Consider the following 18,156-nt stretch of genomic DNA (forward strand, 5'->3'; position numbering starts at 1 on the left):
CCTCAAGCAACTGCCCTCCCTTTGGGATACACTATTCACGGCATGATCCCGCCGTGCTCCACCACCTTTGACCACCACGAGGCCACCTTGAGCCTTTCCAAGACCACTCCTAACTATTCTCAAGCTCAAACTGCCACCTTACATAGTGGACAGCCATCGTACGCGATGTTAATCGCCACGTATGACGCCTCCGATGCTTTGATCGTGACGAGCAGCGAATGATGCTCGAGTTATCCCGTCGATGGTATTATCATCTATCCCTCATTATTTATGTTTATATTATTTGGTTGATTGAACTGTAGACTGTGTAGTTAGTAATTATGGAGTTCACTATGTAGTTGTGAAGTATTGGGCTTGACTATGTAGTGTTGTGGACTGTGCTGTGAGTATGGGCATGGGATGGATGTTGTAGTTGTGATACTGCGTGAAGTGTGAAGGGGGAATGCATGGAGCATACTCCACATAGTGTAGCGACGCACCATGTGATGTGTGCTGTAGTGATGTATGGCATAGAATGAAGAGAGTACATGTGGCGTGTGCTCTGTGTCATTTAGCGACATACCGTATGGTGTGCGTCATGATAGTAAGTGATGTAGCAAAGGGAGTACGCATGGTGTGTACTCCATGTTGTGTAGTGATGCACCGTGAGGCGTGCATCATAGCAATGTGCATCGTAGTGTGGATGGAAGAGAGTTCACATGAGTGTACTCTATGCTATGTCATGATACATTGGATGGTATGTCATGAAGGGTTGGATGGCATAGCGGAGAAGGGTGGAGTGTATAATGTAGCGTTGGAAACTATAGAATAGTGTCCTGAAGCAGTAGTGATATGGCCTGTAGTCCGAGGTGACATGTGTCACCTTGTAGTTGACTTCTAGTTGAAAGCATGTGTGAAGTGGTGGAAAGGTATCAGAGAGTGCAGCGGAAGCATGATGGGCATCGTGCTATAACTCAAGAATTTGTCTCGAGCTGCATAATATGACAGAGGCTTATTTGTGGATGCAGTCCTCTTGTTAAGTGGTAGGAACTATGTAACAGTGTTTCAAAGCAGTAGTGATGTGGCCTGTAGTCCAGGGTGACGGGTGTCATCTTGTGGTTGACTTATGACTAAGAGTATATGGAAGTGGTGGAAAAATATCAGAAAGTGGAATGGAAGCATGATGGGTGTCATGACGTGACCCAAGATTTGTCTCGAGCTACGTGACTTAATAGGGGCATTTGTGGATGCAGTTCTCTTATTAAGTGGTTGGAATTGTGTAACAGTGTCCCAAAGCAGTGGTGATATGACCTATAGTCCGGGTTGATGAATGTCACCTTATGGTTGACTTATGGCTAAGAGTAAATGGAAGTAGTGGAAAAGTATCGAAGAGTATAGCGGAAGCATGATGGGAGTTGTGACGTGACTCAGGATTAGTCTTGAACTACGTGATGTAATAGAGGTGCATTTGTGAATGCAATCCTCTCCTATCAAGTGTTGGGATGAACTTGTACAGGGCCGAGAAGTAGGAAAAGTCCTATCGATCGGGTTTGAGCAAGTTGGTATTAGAGTATGGAACTTATTTATACAAGCGGGCGCTTATTGGAATTAAAAATTGTTCTTAGGTGATAAAAGAGGATAAGATACAGGTATCTTTGGCGAGACACGTGTACTAGAAAGGTTTACTATATGTAATGGATAATCTGTCCTGAGCATGGTTACATGATATTTTAGCCCTAGAGTTGGCAAAATGTCCTTATGAAAGTGAGGCCTCGGCCCTATACTTGAAACAATGCGAAGAAAGTGTTTTAAAAATGTCCCTATGAAAGAATATGTTTTAAATGATGCACGAATTGATGTTTTAAATGATGCAATGAAAGATGACTTTTTCAAAAATGACTTTTACGAAAAGAGAAACTTCTTTTAAAACGAATTTATCAAAAGAAAGAAAACTATTCTCTTTTAAAATGAGTTTTATGAAAGAGACAAACTGAAGAACCGTTAGAATTGTAAAAGACTATAAATGAAAGAAATGGACTGTAAATGAATGAACAGACTGAATGCATGATGTATGAAAATACGTAACGGCCACATGAATGAAATGAAAATGATACCAAATGAATGGACTGGACTTGACAAATTGCAATGCCGAGTAAGTAGTACTAGTAGTGCACCCAGTATTGCACCCTGACGGAATGGATTCTTAACCCGTGGCCACAGGCGGAATCAAGTCCAAAAGACCGCTAACCCCAGCACACGGGATGTAACAGTATGCTACGGCCAATGAAAGTGAAAAGAATGAACGTATGCATGTTAAGAAAGAATGCATGTATGTATGCATGGACTGTATGCATGAATGTACGTAAGAAAAGATGAATGCATGAATGTATGTATGCATGAATGTACGTAAAAAGATGAATGCATGAAAAGATTTTTTAAGAAATGAAGGTAGCGATGTGTAGGGAATTGTTTTAAAAAAGAAAGCATGTTTTAAAGAAAAATTCCACCTTGTAATGTTTTTATAACGAAATGAATGGCAATGCATGGTAAGTACGATATATGTGTATGGAATGGTAACTGCATGACTGAAAACTTATGTTATTATATTTTGATGGTATGGAGTAATGCTTACGAGTCATCGACTCATTTTAGTTTTTATGTGTGCCCTTCTAGGGACAATATGAGTAGGACAGGTCAGGATGGACACAGCCCAAGGGGAAGAGTACGAAGGCCTAAGCAAGATATTTTGTACGAGAAACTTAATTATGAAATTTAATATTTTTCAATGTAATCTTTTAATTAAGAAAAATGAATTTTATTTATAACATGAAGTCCTTTGTATCCTGGCATGAAAGGAATTTTTTTTTTAAAGGAACAGGCATTCCAATCGATTTTTATCAAAATCATTTTCAAAAAGACCCACCACAAGGACGGGTGTTACAATACATCTCACACTCATAGTCACAACACAGTCCATAACACTACATAATATGCTTAACATTTCGTTACACAGTCACACTTCACTTCACAACTACCCAGCGAACTCCACAATTACTAACAATATAGTTTGTAGTCAAATCAACCAACTAACATTAATATATATAATGAGAGATAGAGGGTTATACCATCGACGAGATAACCCTTGCGTTGCTCGATGCTCGTTAAACCGCGTACAGCAGCAATTGGCCATGTACATTGGCGGTTTGAGCTTGGGGATAACTAGGAGTGGTCTTGGAAAGGTTCAAGGTGGCCTCATAGTGGTCTGGCTGGCAGAGCACAGCAGCATCTCGCTGTGAACAGTGCACCCAAAAGAGAGTGAGGGTGCGTGAGAGAGGTGGGGACTATGGAATTTCGTTAGGAGCTAGGGGGAGGAAGAGGGAGGCTAGTGGAAGTATTTGGTGGCAGGTGGTGGCTAGATGGTGGCTCATGACAGCGGATTTGGGGATGAGTGGCGCAAACCGTGCATTAGAGAGTGGGGAAGAGTGAGAGCTGTAAGGATTTCGGTTGGGAATGAAAATAGCTAGGGGAGGTCATGGAGGTGAGAGGATCAGAGGATCATGGTGGTGGTGGTAAGGTGGCGTGAGTAGCTGTGCACGGTGGAGAAACCGTGTGTGTGTGTAGTGACCCATCAGAGAGAGAGAGAGGTAGAAGTTAAGAAGACTATGGAAAGAAAGCCCATGGAATGGGAATGCCGTTGGTGGTGGTCAGAAGCCAAGCTAGTCATGTACGACTGCGCTAGGAGGAGAAATAGGCTTGAAACCCATTTTGGATGAGATGCCGTTGGAAAAAGAGGAGGGCACGTGGGAGCTCGCCGATGGGAAGAGATTTTGGCCTAAGGGAGAGGAGCAGCTGGTGACCGGTAGTGTGATCATGGGTGGCTGGCTTGTGATGGTTGGGTTGGAGGAGGGAAGGGTTCGGCTAAGGGGAAGCCATGCACATCGGGTTCAAGGAGAGAGAGAGGAGAGAGAAGGGAAGGAGAGGAAAAGGCGAAAAGTGAAGAGAAAAAGAGAGGAGCTTAGGTATTTAATCAATGTCTCTCGTTTCGGGATCTTTAAAACAATCTAATGGTGAGTTTAAATACTATTTTGATAATATGTAAGCATTTTATTTAAATTAAAATACTGAGAGGAATTAAGATAGAATATTATTTTGAAACACGAAGCGGGTTATTACAAGTAGCACTGCTCAATTAATTAACTTGTATTATGGATTAGCCATGCATGCATGCATGCATGCAGAAGGAACTTGTTATTTTTAAGAGTACAACAACCAACATAACTTGGGTCCTAGTTATGGAAATGATGACACTATAAGAAAAATAGACTCTTGCGATTAATTTATATCAATGAAAAGATTATTAACAAACAATTTTACCCATTTTTTTTGTAGCGTGAGAATTTAAATATTGCTTTATGAATGTCGTCACGGTCTATATATACCTTGAAATAATCTTTCATCATAATATATATTATCTACCATTCTTAGATAACATGAACGTGACTATACGTACTATCTTTTCGCGGCCAATTGGTAAATTATGGGGACACTGTTGTGGATGATTATGGCATGATCAATGGGCTCTGTACTTGTAGCTAGGTAGGTGCAGGGACTATATATATTACAGACGGACGGTGCTGCTCTGCCGCCCAGAGTGCACCGCTCTATTTGACCGCACGGTCATATTTTTTTTTTTTTTCATATTTTTTTAATATATTTAAACATTTTTAAAAAATATAAAAAAAATATCAATATACTTAAAAATACTTTCTTAATCACTAAGTAAAAAAAAATTAAAAAAAAATTTTTTTGTGACCAGCGATCACTTTGAGGGGGCATAGGGAAGGGGCACACAAGCATTTTCCATTACAGACTGCATGAACTGAAAGTTGAAAGTGATAATAGATCAAGCTGGGCTCTATATAGGTTCCTTAGTTTAGCGTGCGTGCATGCATGCGTGGACAGAACGTCATTAAATGGTTTGAGGATGTCCATGATCAAGTGACAAAGCAGCTACAGATCGATGGGATCGAGCCGCAACCTGCTGTAAATATATAGATATTCATGTGGTAAGCTTATTTTGATGCTAGGCTGATCAAAAAGTTAAAAATTTGATTCAGCTTCAGTTTCATTCCGATTCTGATTTCTCATAGTTGGAGTTGGATTCTTTTTTCTTTTAATTTTTCAGTTAGATTTGGGGTGTCACTACCGACTCCAACTCTTAAACTTTATCCTCCAACTTTGTATTTCAAATAAAAATATGTATTTATTTTTATATATATTTATCATATATATTAGTATATTTATATTGTTATATAACTAGAATTTTTATAATTAGATTTAATAATATATTAGTATGAGCTAATTATTATAAAATAATATAGTTATACTATAATGTAAATAAATTAATAATAGCTAGCTTAGTATATGTAAACATCATATTATTACTACCATACATAATCCAGTATATAAATAAGTTAAATACTAATATTGAAATAAGCCTAGTATAAGAAGTTGATAATACAAAATACTAATTTACTAAAGTATAACAACATTTAATTCGACACTAAAAAGTTTAGTATATGATTAAGTTAGAAATAAGTTAGATATTAGTATAATAGTTTGTAATTAGATATTATAATATAGGTCTTGTATAGAATAAATTCGACACTAGTATAGAAATAACTAATAAGCTGTCTTGTATAATAAATTAATAACACATAATACTAATTTACTAAAGTATAATAATATGTAATTAGATACTAGAAATAAGTTATAAACAAATTAGACACTAATATAATATTATAACATATATACTATAGTATAATAATATATACTTAGATATTATAGTATAAGTCTTGTATAAAAATAAGTTAGATAATTAGTATTAAAGTAAATTATCAGCCATTATTTAGTATTAGTTTTTACTTTTTGAAAATATTAAAATATAAAAGCTCACAAAACATTCTTTTTGAAAAATAGACTAAATCCATCTATGAGTACCTTGTTACTTTGAATCTAGAGAGAGAACCTCTGACTTCTCTCTAGAAACCCAGCCAAAGCAGATCCAGCTTCCCGTGGGGGGGGGGGGGGGATGAGGCTTTGGCTCCATCTTCCCTTCCTCTCCTCCCTCCTCTTTCTTTTTTGTTTTAGTGGCTGTTTTTTTTAGTTTTGTTTTAAACTCTTGCTTTTAGTTTTGGATAAGCTCTCGGTGAAAGACTGAAGAGGGAAGCTGCATCGCCGTGACTCTTACGCGAAGGCCTTGCCTCGGCTTACCCCAAAACCCCTCTCTTCGGTCGTGTATGGCGAAGTTTTGTTGTTGAGCGACGCGGAGGCGTGGGTTGGCTTGGCGGAGAGGATTCGGTGGTTAGAGGTTTGGCCTCGGGTCCTTTGGGGTGAGGGGCCTGGTGGTGGCTCTTGCGGACGTTTTAGCAGTTGCTCTGTTTTTGGGTATAACAGGGACGACGTGGGTTGGTTGTGGAGTGCAGAGGGCGCTGGGGTGGTTGTTGGTGCTGCTGGAACGTGGGGGAGGTACCGCCAGGGTGCGCCTAAGTAGAAAGTTCTTAGGGCGCGGTGTGGAGGATGCGGCGTGGGATGTCCTTAAAACCTGCTTTGATGAGAGCATTGCAGAGTTGGGCAAGAGCCGGGCAGGGGAAAGATGCAGAGGCTAGTAGGGATGAAGTCGGGCGGCGGTGGCAGAGTGATGAGAAGAAACCCTAATGAGTTGGGCCCCCATGTACCTACGGGCTGGGCCTTTAGCTCAGGCTGGGCCCATTTGTTTTATAGTCCTTTATTTTTTTGTTTTGTAGTTAGTCTGTTTTAACTTTTAAAAATAATAAAAATAGGTTAGTGTCCCACTCCTCTTTTGGAAGAATGTGGGTGTTTGTCCTACTCCTCTTTTGGAGGAAGGTAGGTGTTGGTACTCTTCCTCCTTGGGAGGAGAGAGTGTGGTTGTACTCCTTCTCCTTGGGAGGATGGAGAGTGAGTGTACCTCTCTTCTTCGGAAGAAAGGTTGTTTTAGCTCTGGTTTGACAGAGCGCTTTCTCTTTTGACTGCTGTCAGGAGAGAAGGTGTAGAAGTTTAGACAATGTCCGTCACAAAGAAATTTGTTGGCGGAAAAGCTCTTGAGCAGTTGCGTTAGTTGACTTATGGTCTGGTTCTCCTGTATTGATAAGTCACAGTTGTAACTTCGTTTATGAATGAATGCAATGAAGCATATTTCCATAAAAAAAAGAAAAAAGAAAAATAGACTCAATATAAAAAATTCTAAAAAGATTTCAAATCCGACCCGGCTCTAACCAATCGACATCAAAGTTGAATCCAAACTCACACAAATATGTTAAGGAAATCCGACTTGGACTATATCGGTGTTGACCCCAGTTTTGATGCTATCGATGAGTTAGGATTGGACTATATCCAGTTACACTACCCGCATTCGAAAAAGTTGTAACATAGTCAGAGAGTTAGGATTGGAGGGGTTGGATATATAATAATTGGTTACTGACGCGTGGCGTAAGTCTGTGAGGAAGAGGTGAGGCATGGATGGGTTTGCAAGATCCAACGCAATAGATTCTAACGGTGTAGCGTGTGTGGTGATTGCTTTAGACTGTTGTTTAGATGTTAAAAATATCTCAAAACTAAAAGAGGAAGTCTTAGAATAGTTTTGTTTTTATGGGTTAAGTTGATCTCAACTTTTATTTATTTTTTTATTTTTTGAAATTAAGTTTATCTCAACGTTGAGAGAGATGTCAAGTTCATATAATCACAATTCTCATCCATACAAAGTCGAAGTTGTCTAGTGCACGCTTGATTTGGATTTTGCAACTAGTGCAGTCTCTGAAAAGTCGTGGAGAAAATAATTGGATTATGTCTATATAAATATTAGTTTCTTATATAATTATATGCGCAAGTAACATTGACGATCACGCCTTTGGAAGCATACCCTTAAATTAGATCCCTCCAAATATCCTGAATTAACCCGCTACTCTATTGTATTAGTTTTTTAATGAATGCATATATTGCTTGAAAAACACATCGACGATCACGTAAACTTTCTTAATATACAGTACTAGTCAGGCCAACTCAATTGCCCAGTGAACCTGTCCTTTTCCTCTCCTCCGAAGACCGCAAATTGCAAACCTCAATCCGCTAGCTTTCTCCAAATCGTCACTACAAACGTCACAGCCCGGATCCCGGTCTTCTATTAAAGCCTGCCTACATGGCTGCTAAATTGCATTTCCCATAACTTCACAGACCTGGCCTATCTAGCCACCAGACTGCAGTCCTCTCAAACAAGAACACCTCACCCTTAAGCTCCACCGCCCACTACCATGGAGAAGTACCCCCACGTACTCCTCGTAACACTCCCCGCGCAGGGCCATATCAACCCTGCCCTCCAGTTTGCCAAGAGCGTCATTCGCTTGGGGGCGCATGTCACCCTCGCCATCAGCGTCTTCGCCTACCGTCGCATGACCAAAACCCCTACTCCTCAAGGTTTGTCCTTCGTCGCCTTCTCCGATGGGTACGACGATGGCTTTAAGTCTGGTACTGATGATGTAGAGCACTACATGTCTGCGATCAGGTGCAATGGCTCCAAAACTCTCACCGATCTCATCGTGTCCAGCGCAAACGAGGGCCGCCCCTTTCAGTTCTTAGTGTACACTCTTTTTCTGCCTTGGGCGGGGAAAGTGGCCCGCGAACTTCACCTCCCGTCAGCACTTCTCTGGATTCAACCTGCCGCGGTTTTGGACATATACTACTACTACTTCAATGGCTATGGCGAGGACATCAGGAAAAAAAGCACTGATCCCTCGTACCCGTTACAATTACCAGGACTGCCGTTGCTCTATGGTCGTGACCTTCCCTCCTTTATCCTTGATTCAAGTACGTATACTTCTGCACTCCCATCATTTCAAGAGCAACTCGAAGCACTCGAAAAGGAAAACAACCCGAGAGTGCTTGTCAATACCTTTGATGCATTAGAGCCCGAAGCCTTGAGAGTGATTGACAAATTTAATCTTACTGCGGTTGGACCGCTGATTCCATCGGCCTTTTTGGACGGAAAGGATCCATCCGATAAAGCTTTTGGCGGAGATCTTTTCCAAGAATCCAAGGAGTACTACATCGAATGGATGAACTCCAAGCCTAACTCATCTGTTATTTACGTCTCGTTCGGAAGCATGTTGGTGCTAGCAAAGCAGCAGATGGAGGAAATGGCACGCGGATTGTTGGATTGCGGCCGTCCCTTCTTGTGGGTCATAAGAGCCAAGGAAAATGGAGAAGAAGAGAGATTGAGTTGCAGAGAGGAATTGGAGCAAAAGGGAATGATAGTGCCATGGTGTTCTCAAGTCGAGGTTCTGTCACATCCTTCATTGGCATGCTTTGTGACACATTGTGGATGGAATTCGAGCTTGGAGAGTTTGGTCTCTGGGGTGCCAGTGGTTGCTTTCCCACAGTGGACGGATCAAGGAACAAACGCAAAACTGATTGAAGACGTGTGGAAAACAGGCTTGAGGGTCACAGCAAACAAGGATGGCATTGTAGACAGTGATGAGATCAAGAGGTGCTTGGAATTGGTAGCGGGAGGTGGTGAGCGAGGGGAAGAAATGAGAAGGAATGCTAAGAAATGGAAGGATTTGGCTAGGGAAGCTGCCAAGGAAGGTGGGTCTTCATACAAAAATCTTAAAGCTTTTGTGGAGGAGATCGGAGGATGTTGTTGTTAAAAAGATTACGTATACATGTTTGCTGATGAAGACATTTGCTTTAGGCTCTTTATTGAAGATTCTAAATTTTCAGTATCTCGTTTTCTTCTCTCTCTCTCTCTCTCTCTCTCTCTCTCTCTCTCTCTCTCTCTCTGATTTATTTTTCTTTCAGGATGAATTGTGTTGCGTTTATGTTTGTATTGTAAAACGTTTGTAGCTGGGTACGTACATAGAAGTTATTTCAATGATTTTGTAAGGCGGTCCTTGAGTAATCAACACTAATAAAATGCCCTAAATATTAATTCAACATTAATGCATGCAGCTTCTTGTGCACTATTCCTAAAGTTTTTTCCAGACAATTTCTTCAACAATTCCTTTTTATAAGCAATTTTGAGTATGTTCCAAGTACTTAGTAATTGAAAAATAAAATAAAAGAAAAACACTACACAAAATTTCGAGGGAGAGTTCTACACTCACAAGTTCATCTTATCATGTGTTAATTATAACCTCAACTGATTAATTATTTGAAGACATGAAGAGTTTATAAGCTCATTAGCATGGATGCTTTTTTGTTTTTTTTTTCAATGGGAAGATATATATATATATATATAAGAGATCCCTCGACCTCTAGGTAATGGTGGTCGGCTTTTTCCCTTAATTAGTTCTACTTCGTACTAGGCACTTTACCCAAATTCTTCTCCGTTGATTCAAATAATAGAACCACCACTAACTTAGGGTTATATCAGAGGCTTCCCGGGGACACACCAGGGCCACCTTTTCCAACTCTGTCTTTGTTTTCATAGGCCCAAGAAACTAAAAGACTCGGACTACTGAATGCTTGGCCCTTAGGCATACGAAACACGCTGTCAACAATGGCGCCATCTGTGGGATTCAAAGAATTCTTAAAAAAGTGTCATTTGTATGCCTACAAGGACCTGTTCTCTGTTGGTGCAGGTCCAGGAAGAGGAAGCCTTAGTCAACATGGAAATGAGGCTGGCAGCCATGGAGCAACTCGTTGAAAAGCTCACTAATGAGATGGATGTTCTCCACTAGGAAAACCATGCCCTTAAAGACAACCATCAAAATTTAGCACACAATGGAAAGCCAAGTGCTAGCAAGCACCAGTAGTCCCAGAAGGAAGAGGAAGGTGACAATGACCAAGGGGAAAGTAAGCACATGCAAGACGAACTACGCAACCTTAAAGAAAAGTACGAGGAAATCATAAGAAAGATGGGAAGCACGGGTTTACCCTACAACGTGAAGGTAATGGTGGTCCTATTATCACCAAAATTCTAGATTCCCCCATGGTGACATATGGCGGGGCCCAGGATCTAGTGGAATACTTTGAAACTTTCAAAACTCACATGACGCGACATGGGTTTCACGGGAAAGTGGCATGCAGAGCCTTCCCATTAAAGCTTGCTTGTTCCTCACCCATTTCATAGCTAGCAGGAGGAGAAGGCACTATGCCGCCTTCGTCCTCACCATCAAGCAGCAGGAAGATGAAAGCATGAAAAATTACCTAGCCAGCTTTAATAAGGAGTGAATGACTGCTGAAGACCAGGACCGAAAAAACCACCTTGGCAGTGTTCCTGGGGGGAGTATGGCCCCAATTTGTGTTCATGGCAGAGCTGGCCAAATGGATCCCCGCACCCTCTAAAAGATCATGGACCAAGCTAACAACTTCATCAACGAGGAGGACACCCTCCGTGCCTTGGCCGAACCAAGGTGACAAGAGCTGGAGCAAGCGAACAAGAAGGGGAAAACCTGGACCAAAGGCCGCACCCAAGAAAAGGCTAAGTGAAAAAAATGGGAGGCAAGGAAGAAAAAGCCTACCATGAGGAATGCACAGTACCGGCATGACCAGTCAACATTCGCTGTCACAAAGGAGGATAAGCAACCCACCCGGTAGGAGTGTCGCTACTACACCTACAATCAGTTGACCACCCACAACATCGGGCAGTGCCGTTCACACTTGGGGGACAGAGCAGCACCCCTATACCCTTCATCCCGACAAGGAGAGCAGCCGTAGAGGGGATGCTCTAGGGAGAGGATCCCAGTAGAGGGTATCAATAGAAGAGGATGGAGAGCCAAAGAAGAAGGGAGACGGAGCAAGAGCCATAGCGTGCCCCTTCACAATAACTGCACAGAGAGGTACTTTTTGCAGGAGAAATTCATACCATCATAGGGGGCTTCGTTAGTGGAGGAGCAACTTCGTCCGGGAGGAAGGCCCATATAAGGGAAGCTAGATACTGGGAATTCTACTCGGCCTCCTACTGCCCCACCAAATACCAAAGAGTCGAACCGCTCACATAATTTCATTTGGAGAAGCCGATAAGGGGGAGTCCTTTATCCACATGAAGATGCATTGGTCATAACCATGTAGATCACTAACTTCACCACCAGGAGGATTTTCGTCGACAATGGTAGCTCGGCAGATATTTTGTTCTGGGATGCATTCGTCCTCATGGGGATAGACGCGGCCCAGCTCCTCGGCTCCTGCCAGCCCCAATGCCACTCAAAGGCTTCTTAGAAGAAACAATCCAACCAGTGAGGATGATCACCTTGTCTGTCTTGGTAGGCAGCCTTCCTTGCATTGCCCCGATCATGGTCGAGTTCTTAGTGGTAATAGCCCTTTCCTCGTATAACGCCATCATCGGTTGCTCGATACCCAACAAGCTGAAGGAAGTCACCTCCACTTACCACCTAAGGCTAAAGTTCCTGATGGCCCAAGGGGTGGGCGAAATCAAAGGAGAACAAGCCTCGGCATGAGAATGCTACATATAGGAGTTGAAGCCAACAGCTGGAGGAAGGACACCCAACACGAATATACACCTCGTATAAAGTCGCAACAAGCTCTTGTCATGATGCGAATTGCCCCGGCTGAAGGGGAGGGAGAGGGGTGCAAATAGGAAAAATGAAGAGCAATTTGAGTCCTCCTATAATTTTGAAAATTCAATTCCCTCTTGTATTAACTTTACTTGATGAAAAGCGCTAGTCTTTTTTAGGGATTCAGTAAAACAAGACTCTGGCTACAATTACTTCACTCTAACATCAAACCTTCACTGACTAATTACCTCCTCGTGGGCTAACAAATGGATAGGTGTAATGTCGAAGGCTTCCTTATCCCTCCTACGGTGGAGTGCGAGCCTGTCCTTAAACAACCCAACATACAGTACCTTCCTCGTGAGCGTCGACCGACGGGAGTGGGTTTAGTCAGAAATACTGCCTAAATAGATTACCTCTCCATGGGGCACCAAAGGACGAGATGAGTCGAAGGCCATCTTGACCCTCCCGTAGGGATAGCAGGTCCAGGGCTGAGGTTGCCAGAATGTTGCCCCATTCTACCACAAGGAATAATGTGCGCAACACCAACCTGGCCCTCTCCTACTTTCCTTGTGGTATCAATGGATGGGAGCAGGTTCAATTAGACACATTGCCCAAACAGACTTATCTCCATGTAAGGGTCAATAGGCGGGACTAACCCAGGTTAGCCAGACCTCCCCAACGAAGTAGAGCGGGACCAACCCTGAGGCTGCTCGAACTTTACCACATCTCACCCTAGTGAAGAGTAATTCAGTTATTAGGTTGTCGACTAATTACCTCCTCTTAGAAAATGACTAGGAAGATAGTGATTTAAGGTGCCTCTAGCCCTTTCTCGGTAGAGCGCGGGAGTGTCCTCAACAGCTCGACACACATTTTCTTCTTCGTAAGTGTCGACCAATGGGAGTAGGTTCAATCAAACATACTACTTGAACAAATTACCTCATTGAACATGGGGCAAGACGAGCCAAAAGCCCATCTTGATCCTCCCGTAAGGAGAGTGGGTCCAGCCCTGAAGTTTCCTGAATGTTACCTCGTTCAGACACGGTGAAGAGTGGGCATAGCACCAGCCTGGCCCTCACTCCTCTTTCTTGCAATGTCAAAGGATGTGAATGGTTTCAGTTAAAAATACTGTCCGAATAGACTATCTCCACTAAGGGTCAACAGGTGAGACTAACCCAGGGTTAGCCCGACCTCTCTTATAGAGGAGAGTAGGACTAGCTTAGAGACTACTCAAACATTACCCCATCCAATCATAGCGAAGGGAGGGCTAATTCCCTGGGGGACTGATAGGGAAGGTGCGGCTTGAGGCGCCCCTACCCCTCTCTCGGTAGAGTGCATGATAGTCCTACGACTACTCGACACAACCTTAGAAGAGACCACGTTCCCAAGCAAACGAAGACCCTAAATTCCCCCACAGCAAAATGGCAAGGCAGGTTAGTAATCATCAAATAAAAGTCTATATCTTGGTTCCAATTTTGCAGCATATTCCAAAGGATTTCTGGGTGAGTTTAGGCTTATGTGCCACTCGACACCTCTCGCCAAGCACAAGGGTCAACAAGGTGCACTTGGTCTTACATACCATGTGACCTCCACTAAAGTGTTTGGGCAAGTTCAGGCTTACATGTCACTCGACCCCTCTTGCCAAGCACGTGGGTCAATGAGGCACATCTGGTCTTACATACCATATGACCTCCACCGAAGTGTTTGGAAGAGTTCTAGTTTACGTGCCACTTGACCCCTCTTGCCAAGCGTAAGGGTCAACAAGGCGCACTTGATCTTACATACTGTGCAACCTCCACCAAAGCGTTTGGGCGAGACCAGACTTACATGCCACTTGACCCCACTCACCAAGCTTGAGGGTCAACGAGGCACACTTGGTCTTATATACCGTACGACCTCCACCAAAGCTCATCGGGTTCTACAAACTGTGAGACCTCTGCAAAGGCTTTGCACGAACACCATGTAGCCCCCATTAGAAGTTACAAATGAACTCAGCATCACAAGTTGCGTCATGCCTATGGAGGGACATGGGCAAACTAGGCTTAAGCCCCTAAGGGGTTTCGAACCAAACATTACCAAATGCAAAGTATCCAATCACATGAAGATAAGTAGGCAAAAAGGACATTATGCTCAGTGGGGTACTGCCCAATGTGTGGAGACACCCTCGTGGGACTAGGAGTTATTTGTTCACCAAAGTCAAAGGAAAAAGTCAAGTCTCAACAAGCAACTAATGTACTACCACCCGCGAAGGGCATGTGCAGAGTAATAATAAGCAAAACAGGAAGGAACAATGAAGACTAAAGCCATAAACCAAAAAACATGTTATTCATCAACTGTCAAAATCTTTACAAATAAAAGGCTACAACATATCCACAAAGAAACCTTGCAAAGGGAAGGAGAACAAAAAGGATCCACGAACAAGGTCAAAACTCAACGAAGTGCGCTACAACACTAGAAAAAGAAGGCATCGACGAGGTCACTAAAGAGGCACCATCACAAAAGTATAGAGGGGCCATAAGATAGGAATCGCCTCGAAGACAAACTCAATGAGCAAAAGGGTGAGAAACAAGTTCCACCAACTCAAGCACCCGAACCACGCAACTATCGAGGAAAACCGAGGGGGGAAACTAGCCTCAGTCGAAATCACCTCCACACAGGCCCTAGTCGAAATCACCTCCACACAGGCCAAGGGCCCATATGGAAGTGGCAAATAGAGGTTGTACACCTGCAGTCACCACCCAAATCAAAGATTGTGGGTGCATGGAAGAGCTCGAGTTGAAGGAGACCCCCCTAATGGGACAAGCACCCCCTCTCTCTCTCCTCCCCTGGCCAGCGAGGAAATACCTGAACCTTGGCAGGTTGCCAAGGGCCTATATGGAAGTGGCAAATAGAGGCTACACCCCTGTAGTCACCACCCAAATCAAAGATTGTGGGGGCATGGAAGAGCTCGAGTTGAAGGAGACCCCCCTAACGGGACAAGCACCCCCTCTTTCTCCTCCCCTGTCTGGCAAGGAAACCCCTGAACCTTGGTAGGTTCAAGATGTCAAAAATCTCCTTCGACCACCAGGCCTAATGGAAAAGCCCAGCTCCTTCCCGAGCATGGGAACAACTTGAGACGTAATGAAGAAACATGAACTGTATGAGGAGTTTTGAGATAGGAAAATCCATCGAATGGCACATTCAAAAGGCTAGATGCACACCTTCTTTGCAAAGCATCTCATGATGATAATGAAAGACATGGCTTTTGGAAATGTGTTCTTCGAGAGCCTTGAGAGACTACCACGCACCTGCCAAATTGCATTTCCCATAACTTCACAAATTTGGCCTATCTAGCCACTAGACTGCAGTCCACTCAAACATGAACACCTCACCCTTAAGCTCCACCACCCACCACCATGGAGAAGTACCACCAAGTACTCCTCATAACATTCCCTGCACAAGGCCATATCAACCCTGCCCTCCAGTTTGCCAAGAGTGTCATTCACTTGAGGGTGCATGTCACTCTCACACCAGCATCTTTGCCTACCGTCGCATGACCAAAACCCCTACTCCTCAAGGTTTTTCCTTTGTCGCCTTCTCCGATGGCTACCACGATGGCTTTAAGTCTAGTACTGATGATGTAGAGCACTACATGTCTGCTACCCCTTTGAGTTCTTAGTGTATAGTCTTCTCCTTTCTTGGGCAGGGAACATGGCCCGCGAACTTCACCTCCCATTAGCACTTCTCAGGATTCAGCCTGCCATGGTTTTGGACATATACTACTACTTTCAATGGCTATGGCGACGACATTAGGAAAAAGGGCACTGATCCCTCATACTCGTTACAATTATCAGGACTACTGTTGCTCTTTGGTCGTGACCTTCCTTCCTTTATCCTTGATTCAGGTACGTATACTTTTGCACTCCCATCATTTCAAGATCAACTCAAAGCACTCGAAAAAGAAAGCAACCTGAGAGTGCTTGTCAACACCTTTGATGTATTAGAGCCTGAAGACTTGAGAGTGATTGACAAATTTAATCTTATTGCGGTTGGACCGCTGATTCCATCTGCCTTCTTGGATGGAAAGGATCCATCCGATAAAGCTTTTGGCGGAGATCTTTTCCAAGGCGCTAAGGAGTACTACATCAAATGGCTGAACTCCAAGTCTAACTCCTCTATTATTTACGTCTCGTTCGGGAGCACATTGGTGCTAGCAACGTAGTAGATGGAGGAAATAGCACACGGATTGTTGGATTGCGACCGACCCTTCTTGTGGGTCATAAGAGCCAAGGAAAATGGAGAAAAAGAGAAAGAAGAAGAGAGATTGAGTTGCAGAGAGGAACTAGAACAAAAGGGAATGATAGTGCCATGGTTTTCTCAAGTCGAGGTTCTGTCACATCCTTCATTGGCATGAACTGTGGGGTGCCAGTGCTTGCTTTCCCACAGTGGATGGATCAAGGAACAAACGCAAAACTGATTGAAGATGTGTGGAAAGCAGGCTTGAGGGTGATAGCAAACAAGGACGGCATTGTAGAAGATGATGAGATCAAGAGGTGCTTGGAATTGGTAGCTGGAGGTGGGGAGCGAGGGGAAGAAATGAGAAGAAATGCTAAGAAATGGAAGAATTTGGCTAGGGAAGCTACCAAGGAAGGTGGGTCTTCGTACCAAAATGCATTAATTCACCATTAATGCATGCAGCTTCTTGTGCCTATTCGTACAATGTTTTGAGACAATTTCTTCAACAATTCCGTCCTTTTTGTAAGCAATTTTGAGTATGTTCCAAATAATTAATTAGTAAGTGAAAAATAAAACACTTCACAAAATGTAGAGGGAGAGTTCTACAATCACAAGTTCATCTTATCATATGTTAATTAATTAGAACCTCATTATCTGAAGACATCAAGAGTTTGTAAGCTCATAAGCCTGGATGCTTTTTTTTTTTTTTTTTTTTTTCAATGGGAAGATATATATATAAGAATATTTATTGTTAGTTGGATGCATGATAAAACTATATTTTATTTTCCTTTCTTATGCCCTAATATTAATTATGATCGTTTTAGTACTTCTTCAAGATTGAAATAAAATGAGAGTATGCTTGCAACCTTAGCCGTTGAAAATAACATCAATTTTACATTTTAGAGATCATATTGCGAGAAATTATTCTTTGAGGATGAATCGTGATTCCTTAAAATAAGAAGACGACAAAAATGCACATGGGAGCTCTGGGCCTCCACTAATTCTAATGAAGAGTCTATTTTAGGAAATTAGGGAAGGTTGTTTAAATAAGATTAATGTTGAATAAAGCTTTAGGGTGTGTAAGTCACGTACACTTTTTTTTATAAAATGTGGGCCATCATTAAAAGAATAATTTTTTTTTTTTTTTTTTTTTTTAATGTAGATCACATATTTACTTCTTTTTTTTTTCAAAGGAAATGTGGGATATTCACATGCTGTAGAATGACAAATATCATTTTTCTTTAATAAAAATCTTGGCCCTATTAGCCTAATAGATTTTGAGATGTTTCGGGAAGGATTTAAGATGAAAGTTCTGAAATAATTTGTAAATATTAGTAAAATAGTTTGAGTGAAGTTTTTTTATTTTTTACTTTTGGGTTTTGGGAAATGAGGGAGAAAATGTTGAAATAAATATTATAAAGTTAAAATCTTACTTTAT

General features: G+C 42.4%; 1 protein-coding gene and 1 pseudogene across 1 annotated transcript; both read left to right on the forward strand.

The window, feature by feature from the left end:
- The first annotated feature begins 7,995 nt into the window (after window positions 1-7,995).
- LOC122315633 (crocetin glucosyltransferase, chloroplastic-like) lies at window positions 7,996-9,990 on the forward strand. The gene has a single exon (XM_043131670.1). It carries the CDS (start codon window positions 8,307-8,309, stop codon window positions 9,696-9,698), a length of 1,392 nt encoding a protein of 463 aa, XP_042987604.1. The 5' UTR covers window positions 7,996-8,306; the 3' UTR covers window positions 9,699-9,990.
- Window positions 9,991-15,898: 5,908 nt separating this feature from the next.
- On the forward strand, window positions 15,899-17,171 carry LOC122290340 (annotated as a pseudogene).
- The last annotated feature ends 985 nt before the right edge of the window (window positions 17,172-18,156 follow it).

The sequence above is a fragment of the Carya illinoinensis genome, chromosome 1 (genome assembly GCF_018687715.1).
Source record: "Carya illinoinensis cultivar Pawnee chromosome 1, C.illinoinensisPawnee_v1, whole genome shotgun sequence".
NCBI classification, from domain to species: domain Eukaryota; kingdom Viridiplantae; phylum Streptophyta; class Magnoliopsida; order Fagales; family Juglandaceae; genus Carya; species Carya illinoinensis.

Bases quoted from the DNA above. Each gene is read 5' to 3' on its own strand.
- LOC122315633 (XM_043131670.1), top strand. From the start codon at position 8,307: ATGGAGAAGTACCCCCACGTACTCCTCGTAACACTCCCCGCGCAGGGC.